The sequence below is a fragment of the Loxodonta africana genome, chromosome 9, assembly GCF_030014295.1.
Source record: "Loxodonta africana isolate mLoxAfr1 chromosome 9, mLoxAfr1.hap2, whole genome shotgun sequence".
Classification (NCBI taxonomy): Eukaryota; Metazoa; Chordata; class Mammalia; order Proboscidea; family Elephantidae; genus Loxodonta; species Loxodonta africana.
The window spans coordinates 114448514-114464874 of record NC_087350.1 but is presented as its reverse complement, the minus strand read 5'-3'; the positions used below and the strand labels follow the sequence as shown (position 1 = coordinate 114464874).

Sequence of the window (16361 nt, the reverse complement as noted above, 5' to 3'; positions counted from 1 at the left end):
AAATACTATTTTTAAATCTGTTTTCCATGAAAGACCTGAAAAATGCTAAGGACGTGAAAGCTAAAAGCTGAGTACCAAAATGCAGAAAAACCTGTTGAAACTATGCTTTAAGTTAGTTTGCCTGACGACAAGGATGAGAAAGAAATATTAAAAACAGCAGCTGTGGAATTTTTTTTATTGTGCTTTAAGTCACAGTTAATAGTTCAAGTTAGTTTCTCATATAAAAATTTATATACACATTATTGTGTGACCCTAGTTGCTCTCCCTATAATGTGACTGCACACTCCTCTTTTCCACCCCGGGTTTCCCGCGCCCGTTCAACCAGCTCCTGTCCCTTCCTGCCTTCTCATCTCACCCCTGGACAGGAGCTGCTCATCTGTTACTGTGGAATCCCGGGTAGGACTCCCCTCCTCCATTTTTCTACCAAATTTTATGAATGCTATTATATTAATTTAAGGAGTCCCGGTAACACAGTACTTAAGTGCCTGGCTGCTAACGGAAAGGTCGACGGTTCGAACCCACCAGGAACTCTTCGGGAGAAAGATGTGGCAGTGTGCTTTCATAAAGATTTACGGCCTTGGAAACCCTGTGGGGTAGTTCTACTCTGTCCTATAGGGTCACTATGAGTCGAAATAAACTCGACAGCAGTGGGTTTATTACATTAATTTAAAGTAACAACTGAAGTTTTAATGTGGTTCAATGAGCACCTTAAATAAGTAAATATGTATCTGAAAAAACACATATATTTAGGGTGTGAAACAGGAATAACGAGAGAGGAAAATCTATACTAAATTAGCAAAGAAAATGATTAGCAAAAATAAAAATGGTGATTAAAAACTAAAACCAAGCTCCATGGAGTCGATTCTGACTCACAGTGACCCTATAGGACAGGGCAGAACTGCCCCACAGGGTTTCCAAGGAGCAACGGGTGGATTCAAACTGCTGACCTTTTGGTTCGCAGCCAAGCTCTTAACTACTGTGCCACCAGGGCTCCAAAGATGGCGGTGGCAGGCATACACACAGTCACTCTGCAGCGCTCATCTGTTTACTGCATCGAACTGTTAGACGCAGGACAGAAAGGTTGCCTCAGAATGAGAACATCCAGCAAGGTTGGCACGGTGACCCCTGAGCAGGTGGCACTGGATCGGGAGCTCATGACAAGGATGGGAATGCAGAACAAGGGGCACCGTGATACTCTGGCTCCCAACAACAGACCAACACTTTACATTTTAAAAAGTGTTTTTTACAGCTACTGTTTCATTTTTGTCATTACAGAAACCCTGTGAAGAAGGTGGGACAGGCATTATTATCTTCATCTGAGAAATAAGCCACTTATTACTCGGCTCTCAAAGGATGCTAAGTTCTAATTAAGGTTTTACAACATTAATTAGTGTTTAGAGCAGTATCAGTGCATCCAGCTCACAGAATGATTCAGAAACCTGGGAAAAGCCAGGCTGGCCCCAACCCTACACCCCACAGAAATGCAATGATTCTCCTAACCTGCGGTCCCCATCTACCTCCAAGCCAGCACCAAAGGGGAGAAAGAGTCAGGAAGGGCTTACGGTGCTGAACCTCGTTACATTAACAAATGACACTAGCAGGCTCTTAGCAATAGAGTAACAAAATGTTTCAAACAATGAACAAAAAGCTGTACCAGTCAACTGAAGGATGGTAGACCTGGTGAAAAGACATGCCATTACAAAGGATGACTGACCCTGACGGGGTAGGTGGTGAGAAGGAGGATATAGTCTGGGAGGGCTACAAAGGTAGGGTTGACAGGTTTAGCCAGTAAAAACAGAGGAGAGGTTGCTGTTAGTTGCCATCGAGTCAGTTCCGAGTTATGGCGACCCCATGCACAATGGAACGAAAATGCCACTCGGTCCTTCACCATCCCCATGATTCAGTGTAGATCAGGCCGCCGTGATCGATAGAGTTTTCACTGGTTAATTTTTGGAAGTAGATGGCCAGGCCTTTCTTCCTACTCCGCCTTAGTCTAAAAGCTTCACTGAAGCCTGTTTAGCATCGCAGCAACATGCAAGCCTCCAGTGACAGATGAGTGGTGGCTGTGCCTGAGGTACACTGGCTGGGAATCGAACCCAGGTGTCCTGCATGGAAGGTGAGAACTCTACCACTGAACCACTGATGCCTCACATACATGTACCATATTTTTATGTGGATAATACACAAACCTTCTACATTTGTTTATCAATCACTCTCTTCCCCTTTGAGGTTTTTTCATAAATGCCGCTATGCTAATTTCTTCACGTGTTGCTGTAAAAAAAATTAGCATAGCACACTTATGAGAATACCTCAAGGAGGGAGAGTGGTTGACAAACGTAGAAGGTTTATGTGCTATCTGCATAAAATAGGGTATATACACACACATATATACATGTAGATATATGTATACATTTTAAAAAGTGTTTTTACAGCTACTGTTTGATTTTTTTCATCACAGCAACCCTGTGAAATAGGCAGAACAGGCATATGTACACACACACATACATGTATATATGGGTATGTACACACTTGTATAAAAATAGTCACTGTGAATGACTGGTTCTCTAATGAGACTAGCTTACAGGCTTATAGAAGTCAGGGTGACTAGAATGAGCAAAAGCCTTCCCCTGTCTGGTCCAGACACCTGTCTGCAATGACAATTCATATCCTGATACCTGGAAGTCCCAAGTCAGAGAGCTTCCCTTTGCTTTCACACTCAGTTGAGCCCAGCCCTGTTAGGCCAGATGCCAGATGGGGAGGGAAAGTTATAGCTGAATCCTCAGAACCCAGGAACAAAAAGAAAAGGGTCACAACAGAAGTCAAGGAGCAAAAGGAATTAGAGGTGGTGGGGTAGGTGTGTAAACTCTGGAAGGTGGAATTTTGCCAGAGGTGCCAGAGAGTTGAGGTTCTGTGGCACCAACCTTCCCCTCAAAAAATGCTTGCCTTTTGTGTGTGAGGGGATGTGTCTCCCCTCAAACAACCCTCGTTCTCTGTGTGTGAGAGGATGCGTCTCCCTCAAACAACTCTTGCCCTCCATGTGTGAGAGGACGCATCTCCCTCAAACAACCCTTGCCCTCCGTGTGTGAGAGAACACCTCACCCCTCAAACGACCCTCGCCCTCCGTGTGTGAGAGGACACCTCTCCCCTCAAACAGCCTTCGCCCTCCGTGTGTGAGACGACGTGTTTCCCTCAAACAATTCTTGCCCTCCATGTGTAAGAAGATGCATCTCCCCTCAAACAACCCTCGCCCTCCGTGTATGAGAGGACACCTCTCCCCTCAAACAGCCTTCGCCCTCCCTGTGTGAGAGGACATGTTTCCCTCAAACAACCCTCGCCCTCCATGTATGAGAGGACACGTCTCTCCTCAAACAACCCTCACCCTCCGTGTAGTGTATGAGAGGACTCGTCTCCCCTCAATGTTCACCCTCCTTGTATGAGAGGACGCAACTCTCTCAAACAATGTTTGCCCTCCATGTGTGAATGGAAGTGAGAGAGGAGAGGGAAGGAAAATCAAGAAACCTACACACTCAAGAAATCTCACAATGCTTCAACTTCCTCCCTTATCAAATATTTTACTAGAGAAATAAGTAATAGTAAGGACTTACTTCACTTCAGGTAAGTTACTAAACGCTGTGTCATCATGTAGGGATGATGAACGTATAATCTCGTAGGACTGCTGTGAGGATTACGTATAACATTGCAGACAAAGCAGCTGAGGTACCCTGGTGCCCAAGAGGAGTCTCTGGGGGTTTAACAGTTAACACACTCAGCTGCTAACTGAATAGGTGGAGGTTTGAGTCCACTCAGAGGTGCCTCAGAAGAAAGGAAGCAGGCCTGGCGATCTACTTCTGAAAAACCAGCCATTCAGAATCCTGTGGAACACAGTTCTTTGACACACACGGGTCACCATGAGTCGGAGCTGACTCGATGGCAACTGGTTTGGTTTTGGTTCGATGCATAGTAAGCGGTCGATGAATGCTAGCTATCACTATTATTCATATTTTTATTATTGATTGCTGTCCTTGAGTGGAATCTGTAGAAGTCCCAAGAAGCTGGGCAGTAGCAAGGACAGACAGGAAAAGAGCCATCATCCCAGAATAAACAACTACGTTTATTTGGTTTTGGGCTAGCTACAGCATCCCTGCCAGAGCTGACACCTGCAGCTGGGATTGCTGGAGGAAGGTCACACAGGTGAGCTGGGAAAGCCCACCTCAGAGGCCTTCTTCTATTTTTCCTGCTGTTGTCTTTAAAAGTGCTTTACTGATTACATAGCTTGGAGCCCTGGCAGCACAGTGGCTAAGAGGTACAGCTGCAAACCAAAAGGTCAGCAGTTCGAACCCATCAGTCACTCCATGGGAGAAAGATGTAGCAGTTTGCTTCAGTAAAGATGATAGCCTTGGAAACCCTATCGAGCAGTTCTACTCTATCCTATAGGGTCGCTGTGAGTTGGAATCAACTTGACGGCAACAGGTTTAGTTTGTTTTTAGTAGTATGTTTCCGGGGCTCTCATTGGGCCTATCTCAGCAAGGTGATATTCTTTCTGACATTTGATACTTGGAGAAATGGACCTGCCCATTATTCCATGGTCTTAGTTACCTAGTGCTGCTATAACAAAAGTACCACAGTGAGTGGCTTTAAAGAACACGTTTTGGTAGGCTAGAAGTCCAAATCAGGGCATGGGCTCTAAGGGAGGGTCCCTCCTTGTCAGTAGGCCTGGGCATTCCTTGGTGTTCTGTGGCTTGTGGATGGTTCCTCACGTGGTCTCTTCCCCCTGTGTGTGTCTCTGTGTCTATTCTGCTCTTCTTACAAGACTCTACTCAGGAGAGATTAGGTTTAGGACCCACCCTACTCCAGTATGACCTCATTAACATAATATAATAAAGACCCTATTTCTAAACCAGGCCATATCCACAGATTCAGGAGTTAGGATTTCAACATAACTTTTTTGGGGGAGCCACAATTCAATTCAAACACCCATGGTCAGTGCTGGAGCAGGGGCTCTCATTCAGGTCTCCTGACCTCCATTCCATATGCCCTCCACAGTCATCCTATGGGGCTTAGCATCAGCAGAGCCAGGGCCCTGGACTCTGATGCTCAGTGAGAATTCCCACAAGACAATCCCTGCTCTCACCCACTCTGCCAGTGCCTCAAAAGAATAATGAAAACTTGACATGCCAGTTTAGACAGGCTGTCATCCTCTATCACCTCTTAGGGAGATTTTCTCTACATCTGTTCTACAAATTTCTCTCAAATCTTACCTAAGCAGGATTCAAGTTGATATTCAAAGTATATCAGTCTTTCTGATTAATGTGGCTCGCTGCATATTCCTCTCTGGGTGCCATTTCACAGAGTATGTCCTTTTCCTCCCCCCTTTCTCTCTGTATGTTCTTCTTGTTGTCGGGTGGCAATGAGTCAGTTCCAACTCATAGCAACCCCATGTACAACAGAATGAAACACTGCCCAGTTCTGCACCATCTTCACAATTGTTGTTATGCTTGAGCCCATTGTTGCAGCCACTGTGTCAGTCCATCTCGTTGAGGGTCTTCCTCTTTTTGCTGATCCTCTGCTTTACCATGCATGATATCCTTCTCCAGGGACTGACTGGTCCCGCCTGATACCACGTCCAACGTATGTGAGATGAAGTCTCGCCATCCTTGCTTCTAAGGAGCGTTCTGGTTGTACTTCTTCCGAAACAGATTTGTTTGTCCTTCTGGCAGTCCATGGAATATTCCACATTCTTCTCCAACACCACAATTCAAAGGCGTCAATTCTTCTTCAGTCTTCCATTCTTCTTCAGTCTTCCTTATTCACTGGCCAGCTCTCACATGCATATGAGGCGACTGAAAATACCATGGCTTGGGTCAGGTGTACCTGAGTCTTCAAGGTGACATCTTTGCTTTTTAACACTTTAAAAGAGTTGGGGCAGATACTAGCCATTGGTTTTAAGCATCAACCCCATTTCCTCTCTCCAGGTTCAATTCCTTCAAAAGAAGCGCATGAAAAGGAGTACACTTTATACTTGCTGCGGCATTCCAGTTTCTCCATTTATCTTTCAACAGTTCAATAGAATTGACTAAGGTGATGATTTGCCCAGCTGACTGCATCACATGAGGACTCCAAAGATAAAAGCAAATTATCTAGGAGACTGAGAAAACAAAACAAAACCCCCCAAAACTTCAAATGGACCGAAAATGGCTTTGAAGTCCTGGTTATGTTGGCAACTTGCTATTATCTACCCATTATTAAAAGAGAAATCAAAATGAGTTTGAGGAAAGGCAGATATTTAACACACTTATGAAACGTGTGCACACACACACACACAGTCACGCACACACACTCCTGAGCACCACGTTACCTAAGGCACGGCCATTCATGTTCGAAGTGTGAGCCATGACGGCTTGTATCCAAACACGGATCCCGACAGGAGTGAAAACTCACGCAAATTTTATGCATCAAGTCCACGAATGCATTCAACCTGAAACAATAAAGAGAGCCCCATCAAAATGGATCATTTAAAAATAAGTACAGCACTAAATCTCAGACTTCTGTTTACAAGGATGACTGCCAATGGAGGGAGCAAGTTGGAATTGGGGAGAGAGACACACAGACTGTGGATCCCATGCACTGGACCTGGCCACTCAGTATTAGGAGAGAGAAGGAAGACACCCCTGGCTGGCCAGTAGGCAGGCACTGAGAGAAGTCCTCTGCAGAGAATTCTCTTATGGGAAACAAAACTGGTTCCCCAGAGATGCGCTTATTCTAGGAAGGCCATGGTCTTCGAATACAAACTACTGCCTAATGTGTACCACTGCGCAGCACTCCGCAAGTGACTTCTGGTTTTTAACTTTATGTTCCTTTCCAAACTTTGCTCCAGTAGTTTCATTTATTCAATTGCAATTTCAAAGTGGTTGGTGCATCAAATGATATCACTTTTTTTTTTTTTTAGAAAGATTAACTTCATGCAAATTCTTTTGGGATATCTCAGGTCTTCCTTTCAATCCAGTCTTGCTCCATGCAATCACCTTCTACGATACAAATCTGATCCAGTCAGTGTCCCTCTTAACAAAAATCTTCACCATCTCCCACTGTCCTGCTGGTTGAACTGCAGCTGAGAGAGACCAGCACACAGATCTGAACCATTAGGGTCCATGTTGGGTAACATATTTATTTTATATTGATTCTCTATTTGAAGGCTGCTCGAGACGACTACAAAACTTAAGTGACAATCACATCATCTAAAAAAAAAAAAAGACATCCCTTTACAGAAAAGGAACACTGCTCCAACCTCTGCTTTTCAAAAATACCTACTGAAAAATGCTGTCAAGAGAAGCAAACAATGGTGCAGACAGGAACAGTCCATTCCCGCTGTGCCCAAGTTCCAACTCTAGACCTATGAAATCAGAAGAAACTGAGCTAAACACGTGCCGAGCTGAGAATTAAAGTGTCAATTCAGAAATCCACGTGGGAGTGGAATGCTGAAATAGTAACATATTCACATACATTGTACTATAATGCAGCTTTTAAAATAATTTAAGAGTTTTTAATAATAGGGAATACCTGGGTGGTGCAAATGGTTAAGTACTCAATTATAGCTGAAAGATGGTCAGTTCAAACCCACGCAGAGGCACCTTGGAAGACGGGCCTGGTGATCTGCCTCTGAAGGGTCACAGCCTTGAGAACCCTATGGAGCAGTTCTACTTTGCACCCATGGGGTTACCACGAGCTGGAATCGACTGGATGGCAACTAACAACAATAATATGGTAAAATGCTCAAAATGTTGAGTGAAAAATTATTTTAAAACTTATATTCTATCATAAACCCAATTTTATTTTAAAAACATGCATGTGTATACTTATGCATTTAATCAACACAAACAGAAGTAACTAGACCAAAATGTTCATTGTGGTTGCCCCTGGGAGATACAGTTATGGATGGTTTCAGCTCCTTTATTACTGTCATATACTAAAGAAATGTTTAGACCCTTCCTGCCAATTTTGGTGCTATTTGCTTTAAAATGCACCAGTGAGAGGAATCAGTAAAAAATAAATAAAGATGCTATCAAAAGGAAACAATCAGACTACAGTCATGGACGGTATAAGAAGTTAGAAACATAAGAAAGGAAAAGGAAATTGCTGACCACTTCGATCACATGGATGAGAGGTCTTTCTCGCTGCTTAGCTAGCGAAATTGTCCTCACTGTTTGAACATCTGCACCATGGTTGGTAACGGTTCAAAGGCCGGTACTGTAAGAGCAAACTCAAAAGAACCCATGTTTTACAGGCTGCATCTGAGCAGAAAGGAATCGGTGCGTGGTGCAAACAGTTAACTTGCTCAATTGCTAACTGAAAGGTTGGAGGTTCGAGGCCACCCAGAGGTACTTCGGATGAAACACCTGGTGATCTGCTTTCAAAAGGTCACAGCCTCGGAAACCCTATGGAGCACAGTTCTACTCTGGTGTACAGGGGGTTGCCAGGAGTCGGAATGAATTTTACAGTAACTGTTTGGAGACGCCGGGTGGTGTAAACGGTTAACACGCTCAGCTGCTAACCCAACGGTTGGAGGTTCGAGTCCACCCAGAGGCATCTCAGAAGGAAGGCCTGGTGACCTACTCCTGAAACATTAGCCACTGAAAACCCTGTGAGGCACAGTTTGATTCTGACATACACGGGGTTGCCACGAGTTGGAATCGACTTGACGGCCACTGTTTGGAGACCCTGGATGCTGCAAACAGTTCACATGCTCAGCCGCTAACCCAGAGGTTGGAGGTTTGAGTCTATCCAGAGGGTGCCTCAGAAGAAAGGCCTGGCAATCTACTTCCTAAAAATCAGCCATTGAAAACCCTGTGGAGCACAGTTCTACTCTGACACACAGGCGGACACCATGAATCAGAATCGACTCGATGGCACCTGGTTCTGAGCTGCCTTCTCTCCTGGACAGCTTTTCCAGCTACGAAGACAGCTCAGCTCACCTGATTCTAAACCTTCCCCCTCCCGCCCTCCTGAGGCTTCCGCAGCTCCCACTGGATCCCAGTCCTGGGCTAGCAGCCCAGCAGGAGCACTGGGTGGTTCCGATCCCCCTGCCCATGTGCCAATCACCTCACTTTGGAAAAGAGGCACTGGTTTAGGTCTGCAGCAATGAACTTGGGGAGTAGTAGCCTCTGTATACGGTCACAGCTTGATGGCCCAGGAGGTGGGCTGTGGGGATACAGCGAGCATTATCTTTATGGCCAGGAGTGTCTCTAAGTGTCTGATAAATGCAGCTTTTTTTTTTGTTTTGGCTTTAACAAAGAAAAGTTTCTCTCTTCACAGTTAAGTAGGCTAAAAGTCCAAATTCAGGGCGTCAGCTCCAGGCAAAGGCTTTCTCTCCCTGTTGGCCTTCTTTCTCATCAATGTTCCCCCAGACTATGAGCTTCCCACGCAGGGACACTAGGTCCGAAGGACATGCTTGGCTCCTGGCACTGCTTTCTTGTTGGTATAAGGTCCCCCACTCTCTACTTGCTTCCCTTTCCTTTTACCTCTTGTAAGATAAAAGGTGGTGCAGGCCACACCCCAGGGAAACTCCCTTCACATTGGATCAGGGATGTGACCTTTGAAAAGGTGTTACAAGGCCACCTTAATCCTCTTTAATATAAAATTACGATCAGCAGCTTTGTTTTCATTTTTTAAAAAGGTGGACCTGGGAGGACAAAAGTAAGAGGTAGGAGTGGGGAGATGGGAGGGCAAAGGAAGGCAGCCGAGATTATTCAACTAATTACACTGCTCAAACCCAAGGATAACAAAAGCCTAAGCCAAAACCCTGTTTACTGGCCCCGTCCTAGCCCGGGGTTTGCACTCTTGCTTCATAATGGCTTGTAAACACTCCCAGGTAAAATCTGGAGGGCAAACAGGAGGCAAGAAGAGACAAGCTGCATGTGTTATAGGCGAGTAAAGTCAGAGCCAAGGTATTTGGAGATTTACATAGAATCTTTCTTGTCAAGCGTCACCAGCTTTGGCCCAAGGTTCTCTCTTGTTACTGTACTTCTTTCACCTGGCAAAAGATCTTTACTGGGATCCAAATTGCTTTCTCCCCACCACCCCCAAAAAATTGAACAGTAAAATCAAAGCGAGAAGGAAGTCTTTGTGACTCCATGTACAACAGAACAAAGCATTGCCTGGTCTTGTGCCATCCTCACAATTGTTCATGCTTGAGCCCATTGTTGCAGCCACTGTGCACTGTGTCAGTCCATCTTGTTGAGGGTCTTCCTCTTTTGTGCTGACTCTACCATACCAAGCATGATTTCCTTCTCCAGGGACTGATTCCCTCCTGTTAACACGTCCAAAGTACGTGAGACGAAGGCTATAACCGTATCACTGGTAAAATAACAAGACACGCCTGCCACTGGGTGTGAGTCGGTATTTGTGCAAGAGAACAGTTTTATATGGTGTATCCATTTTTCCCATTTATTGTTCCTGCCTGAGAGGCGACCACGAATCGTGAGGACTCTTTCTTCTCCTGATGTGCGGATTCGTGGGTCACTGCAGTGAATACTCCAGGCCAGGTCTGGCCGTGATCCCCTCCTCTGTAACAGATCAATACACTGCTTCTTTTCTCCCTCAGAGGTGAGTGCAAACCGGTCAATCTCCAGAGGTACAATGTACAGTGCTGGCCTAGTTCTGCCAGCAAAGAAAAAAAGCACTTCTGAAGGATGTAGGAAAAACATCAATAAAGAAAATAATGGATTTATTTCCTTCTCTATTTCTGGAGATTGAGGTGCACAGAAGAATGTTTTAGTAGCTCCCCAAGCACAGTATGGAGAATAATGGGACGCTGCCTGCGTTAGCCCCATAAAGACGTCACATTAGCTTAGGGTGAAACAATATGAAAACCTGTTCCTCATGAGCACTTTTCTAACAGACCAAGGAAAACGAGTAGTTAGATAAAATTGAGATTAAAAATTTTATTTTTTTAATTGTGGCAAATATATATGAAGGAGTCCTGGTGGTACAATGGTTAAGCGCTCAGCTGCTAACTGAAAGATCAGCAGTTCGAACCCACCAGTTGCTCCTTGGAGGAAAAAACCTAACGATCCGCTCCTGTAAAGACTGTTGTTGTTAGGCGCCGTTGAGACTGTTCTGACTCACAGTGACCCTGTGTACAACAGAACACTGCCCAGTTCTGTGCCATCCTCACAATCTTAAAGATTACAGCCTTGGAAACCCTGTGAGGCAGTTCTACTCTGTCATATAAGGTAACTAGGAGTTGGATTCGACTTGACAGAGCACAATAATAACAACAACAAATATATATGTAACAGAATGTTTGACATTTAAACAATCCTTGCATGTACAGTTCAGTGGCTTTAATTATGTTTATCATGGTGTCTAACCATCACCCTTAGCCATTCCCAAATTAAACCATCACCCTTAACAGACACTCAGTGTTCCCTAAGCAGTGGGTACGCCTTTCCCCCTCCCTCCTGCCCGCCCCTGGTAACCACTTTGGTCTCTATATCCGTGCCTATTCTAGATATTTCCTATGAGTGGGATCATATAATACGTGTCCTTTTGTGACTGGCGTATGTCACTCAGCATTGTGTTTTCAAGGGTCAGTCATGTTACACGTGCTACAACACGCTAAAGTTGAGATTTGACATATATTCCAGGCTAGCACTGCCAACCCATTAAATACCAATGTCTTGGTTGGACCCCAGATGATAATGATGGCGACAATACCGACGACAGCTTCCATCTATTGAGCTCTTACTACTGTTAGTTACTGAAATCTAAAACATCATCTACTCTAAGGCACGCCATTATTTTAAGTACCACCGATAAAGAAAAGATGTTGCCCATTAAAAGATACAATGCTTTTTTATTACATTAATTATAAGACACAGAGTTATTTCAGAGGTGTTAAAACCTGAAAAACGTGCGTTGTACATTTTTATGTTTCCCTCAAGGCCTTTTTAAAGCACTTAACAATTACTAACTTATTTAAGCCACAAAAACCCTACGAAATACTCTTATCCCCTCTCTTTCATTTTATAGCTAAGAAACTGAGGCTCAGGGAAGTTTAGAACTTGCACCAGGTCACACAGCTAGTAAGTGATGGAGCTGACATTTAAACATAAACAATTTAGCCCTGAAGTTCATGTTCCAGCCCCTGTGGTTTGCCATGTAGAGTGACGGCCCTGTTGTCTTAACAAATAAGAAATTACACGCATAAGTGAATGACATCCTTTCCTTCTAAAGCAGTCACCTTGGGGATGTATACGCTTACTACGAAGATGCTTTCAAGTTTATGTAATCTGTTTGCTTAAGAAATTATATTTGCAATCTTATTTCCTGGGATAACATGTTTAAGAGCTTGAGGGGTACTTACATGATGCACAGGGAATGTCTCTCAGTACTGAAACATCACACTGTAAGATATTTACAAATCACATATCTGATAAAGGTTTGCCGTCATTAGCTGCCCTCAGCTCGGCCCCCAACTCATGCTGACCCATGCAAAATGGAACGAAACACTGCCCAGTCCTGTGCCATCCTCATGATTGGCCGCAGACTGGTTCATTCTAATCCATAGGGTTTCCATTGGTGGATTTTCAGGAGAAGATTGCCAGGCTTTTCTTCTAGTCCATATGAGTTGTGACTCTTCACTGTAACTTGTTCAGCGTAACACCACCAAAGCGTCCGCTGACAGACGAGTGGTGGCTGTGCGTGAGGTCCACTGTCTGGGAACGGAACCAGGTCTCCTGCATGGAAGGTGAGGATTCTACCCCGAGACCACCAATGCCCTGAAAGGGTCTAATATCCAGAAGATATAAGGAACTCCCACAACTCAATAACAACAACAAAAAACCCATTTACAAAAGGACAGAAGATGGAACAGATATTTCTTCAAAGGAGATACACAAATAGACCAGCACATGAAAAGATGTTCAAGATCCTTAATCCTTAGGAAAATGCAAATCAAAACCACAATGAGATATCACTTCACACCTACTGGGATGGCTATAATAATAATAAAAAAAATCAGTGTTGGGGGGATGTGGAGAAACTGGAAACCTCGTACTTTGCTGGTGGGAATGTAAAATGGCTCAGCCACTGTGGAAAATAATTAGGAGGCTCCTTAAAAAGTTAAACACAGAATATCAAACAACCTTGCAATTCCACTCCTAGGTAACATACCCAAAAAAACTGAAAATAGGTACTCAGACAGATACCTGTACACCACTGTTCACTATGGTACTACTCGCGATAGCCAGTAGGCAGAAACAACTCAAACGCCCGTCAGTGGATGAGTGGATAAACAAACGGTAGTATATACACACAATGGAATAGGATTCAGTCATAAAAAGCAATGAAGTACTGATACACACTACAGCGTGGATGAACCTGGAAAACGTTAGGCTAAAAGAAAGAACCTAGACACAAAAGGTCACATACGAAATATCTAGAATAGGTAAACCCACAGAGACAGAGCTCCGATTGGTGGTTGCCAGGGGTTGGGGGAGGGGGGACGAGGAGGGAGGAACAATTGCTTAAGGGTTCAGGGTCTCCTTTTGGGGTGATGAAAATGTTTGGGGACTAGATAGAGGTGGTGTTTGTATAATGCTGTGAATATACTAAACCAAAAAACAGACAAAAAAATTTGCTGTCAGGTTGATTCTGACTCATAGAGACCCTATAGGGCAGAGCAGAACCGCCCCACAGGGTTTTGAAGGAGTGGCTGCTGAATTTCAACTGCTGACCTTTTGATTAGCAGCTAAGCTCTTTAATCACTGTGTCACCAGGGGTCTGTGAATATACTAAATGTCACCAAATTGTTCACTTAAAAATACTTAATTTTATGCTACATCAATTTCATCTCAATTAAAAGAAGACAAAACAAATAAAGATCATATTACAAACTCCAAATAGTATTAGCTTGATTATCATTCTTGTTCTTTAGACTTTTTGCAATTTGACTTTTTCAAAAAATTCAGTATTTTTTCAACTGAAAACATCTTCCACCATTGAAGACAGGAGGGAGGCTCTATGTAGAATCTTTACTATTCTTAGGATCTCCAAAATGTAGAATTAAGGGACTAAAACCAGAATAAGAACCTTGCCACTCAAAATGACAATTATGAAGGGGAAAACCATTTTGACGTGAAAATTCTAGAATCTCTTTTAAAAACATCATACTAATTTGTCTTCATTTAATAATAAAATTAAGATAGCAATATAAATAACAATTACATAAAATCTGAAAAAGATGGAACATGCAAAAAAAATCAATCTCACAACCCTAAAATAACTGCTTTATTAGGGTTATCATCTGAGGCTATTTCTTTTCCCTATTCTATATGACTATATGACTATAAGCTACAGCTGCTAACCAAAAGGTCAGCAGTTCGAATCCACCAGGCACTCCTCGGAAACCCTATGGGTTGGAATCGACTCGATGGCAACAGGTTTGGTTTTTTTTTTCTTCTCATTATTAATATTTTAATTAACTGCTTTAACACATTTCACAAATGTACAAACATCCGAGAATTTGTGCCAGGGACTATTTTGTTTCTATTATGGAGGCACAAGATAGACCGAGGCACTGTGCCTGTCCCAGAAGTCCACATGCTAGTGCTGAAGGCAGGCAGAGATACAAAGGAAAAAACACTAGAACATCAGTGTATACCTAGTTCAAGTCCATCCCATAGTAAGATGGACTTACTTTGCCCAAGAAGAGTGAGAGTGGCCCAAAATGTATTCATAATAACAGACCAATTGATCTAAGTCTTAAGGGATGAGTGAGTATTTTTTAGGGGAAGAAAGGTGGAAGGGCTTTCTAGGCAGAAGGAACAGCGTATGTGAGGACAGGAGACAAATAACTGCATGGGAAGTAGCCACTGCTTACGGGGGCTTAGCCTTAAATGAAGGGTGCCGTGGTGGCACAATGGTTAAACACTAGGCTGTTAATCGAAAGGTTGGTGGTTTGAGCCCAACCAGCAGCTGTGCAGGACAAAGACCTGGCAATCTGCTCCTGTAAAGATTAAAGTTAAGAAAACCTTATAGGGCAGTTCTGCTCTGAGTAGAGTATGATTTGGAATTAACAGGACAGCACCCCACAACAACAACAAGCTGTAAATGGAGCTCACCTAGCCTGAGAGAACAATGACACAAGGAACCTAGAGGAAGTAGGATCTACAAAAACCAAATGGAAAAACACACGTACACAAGTATCTTCACCCTAGCAAAAACCCCAGGGTTCATTTACTTCTTTAGCCAGTCTTGCAAACAGCCATCCAAAACCTGTCTAATGTATTACACACATCATCTATGACTGTCTATGCAAAGGTGGTCAAGAATTTAATTAAAAGTATGTTTGAATGTAAACTCCGGGCAAAGGTCATCATCAGATAATCTTCTGGGGCCTTCCAACATTGCCTCCTGCCCTGGGGGAAGGGGGGCAACATCAGCCAACTCCAGGTGATTTTGCAACCAAATGATCTAATATGATTCAACCCATTTGGCCTCTTCAAATACTGAAGATAAAGATCATTTTCGTGATGGGGCTGGGGTCAAGCCAAAAAATCAAACCCTTTGTCATCCAGTCAATTGTGACTCATGGCAGCCCTATAGGATGGGGTAGAATTGCCCCACAGGGTCTTCAAGACTATAATCTTTATGGAAGGAGACAGCCACCTCTTTCTCCCTCTGAGCAGCTAATGCATTTGAACCACTGACCTTTTGGTTAGCAGCTAAGTACTTAACCACTGCACCACTGCGGCTCTGGGGCTGGGGTAAAGGTGAAAGGAAATCTCAAAAACCAATCAAGATCCAAATTAGACTCTTATCTTGATATTAGTTCTCATTTACAATTTAGGAAGAAGTTAGATTTTGCCCATTAGGGAAATTTTATGTAATGTTAGTTCAAGCAGTCACATTTGTTGCCTGATTCCTTGGGGTAACATGTTTAAGAGGCTTGAGACAGGAACGAATCATGGCAATAAATTTACAGCAGGAACAAATTAAAATGCAGATAATAAGGAGAAAATACAGAAGAAGCAACGGTAAATACACTCAATAGTGAATATACTCATTCATTAATTCACACCTTTACTCACTCTTTATTCAACAAATAAGTGCCTATTATACGCCAGGCACTGTTTCAGGCACAAGGATACAGCAATGAACAAAGTGGAACTCCTGTTCCCCTCCCCCCCAAAAATTATAATTAGAGATTTGCTTAAAAAAACCAAATTTGTTGCCTTCGAGTCAATAAACCCCCATAGGGTTTCCAAGAGTGGCTGGTGGATTCAAACTTTTGGGCCCCAAAATAATCTAGGTTCACAGTAGGATTAAGAAATCAGCTATACTAAAAGTAATCTTTTCCACAT

The 16361-nt window shown here is 43.4% G+C and overlaps 1 protein-coding gene across 3 annotated transcripts in view; it reads right to left on the bottom strand.

The window, feature by feature from the left end:
• The window catches only part of KANK1 (KN motif and ankyrin repeat domains 1), a 241652-nt gene that overhangs the window by 67966 nt on the left and 157325 nt on the right, over window positions 1–16361 (bottom strand). For all 3 annotated transcript variants that reach the window (XM_010600008.3, XM_064290569.1, XM_064290568.1), the window contains exon 3: window positions 6356–6475. In XM_010600008.3, the coding sequence (XP_010598310.2) occupies window positions 6356–6392 (37 nt within the window). In that variant the 5' untranslated portion in view covers window positions 6393–6475. The remainder of the gene's footprint in view (window positions 1–6355; window positions 6476–16361) is intronic.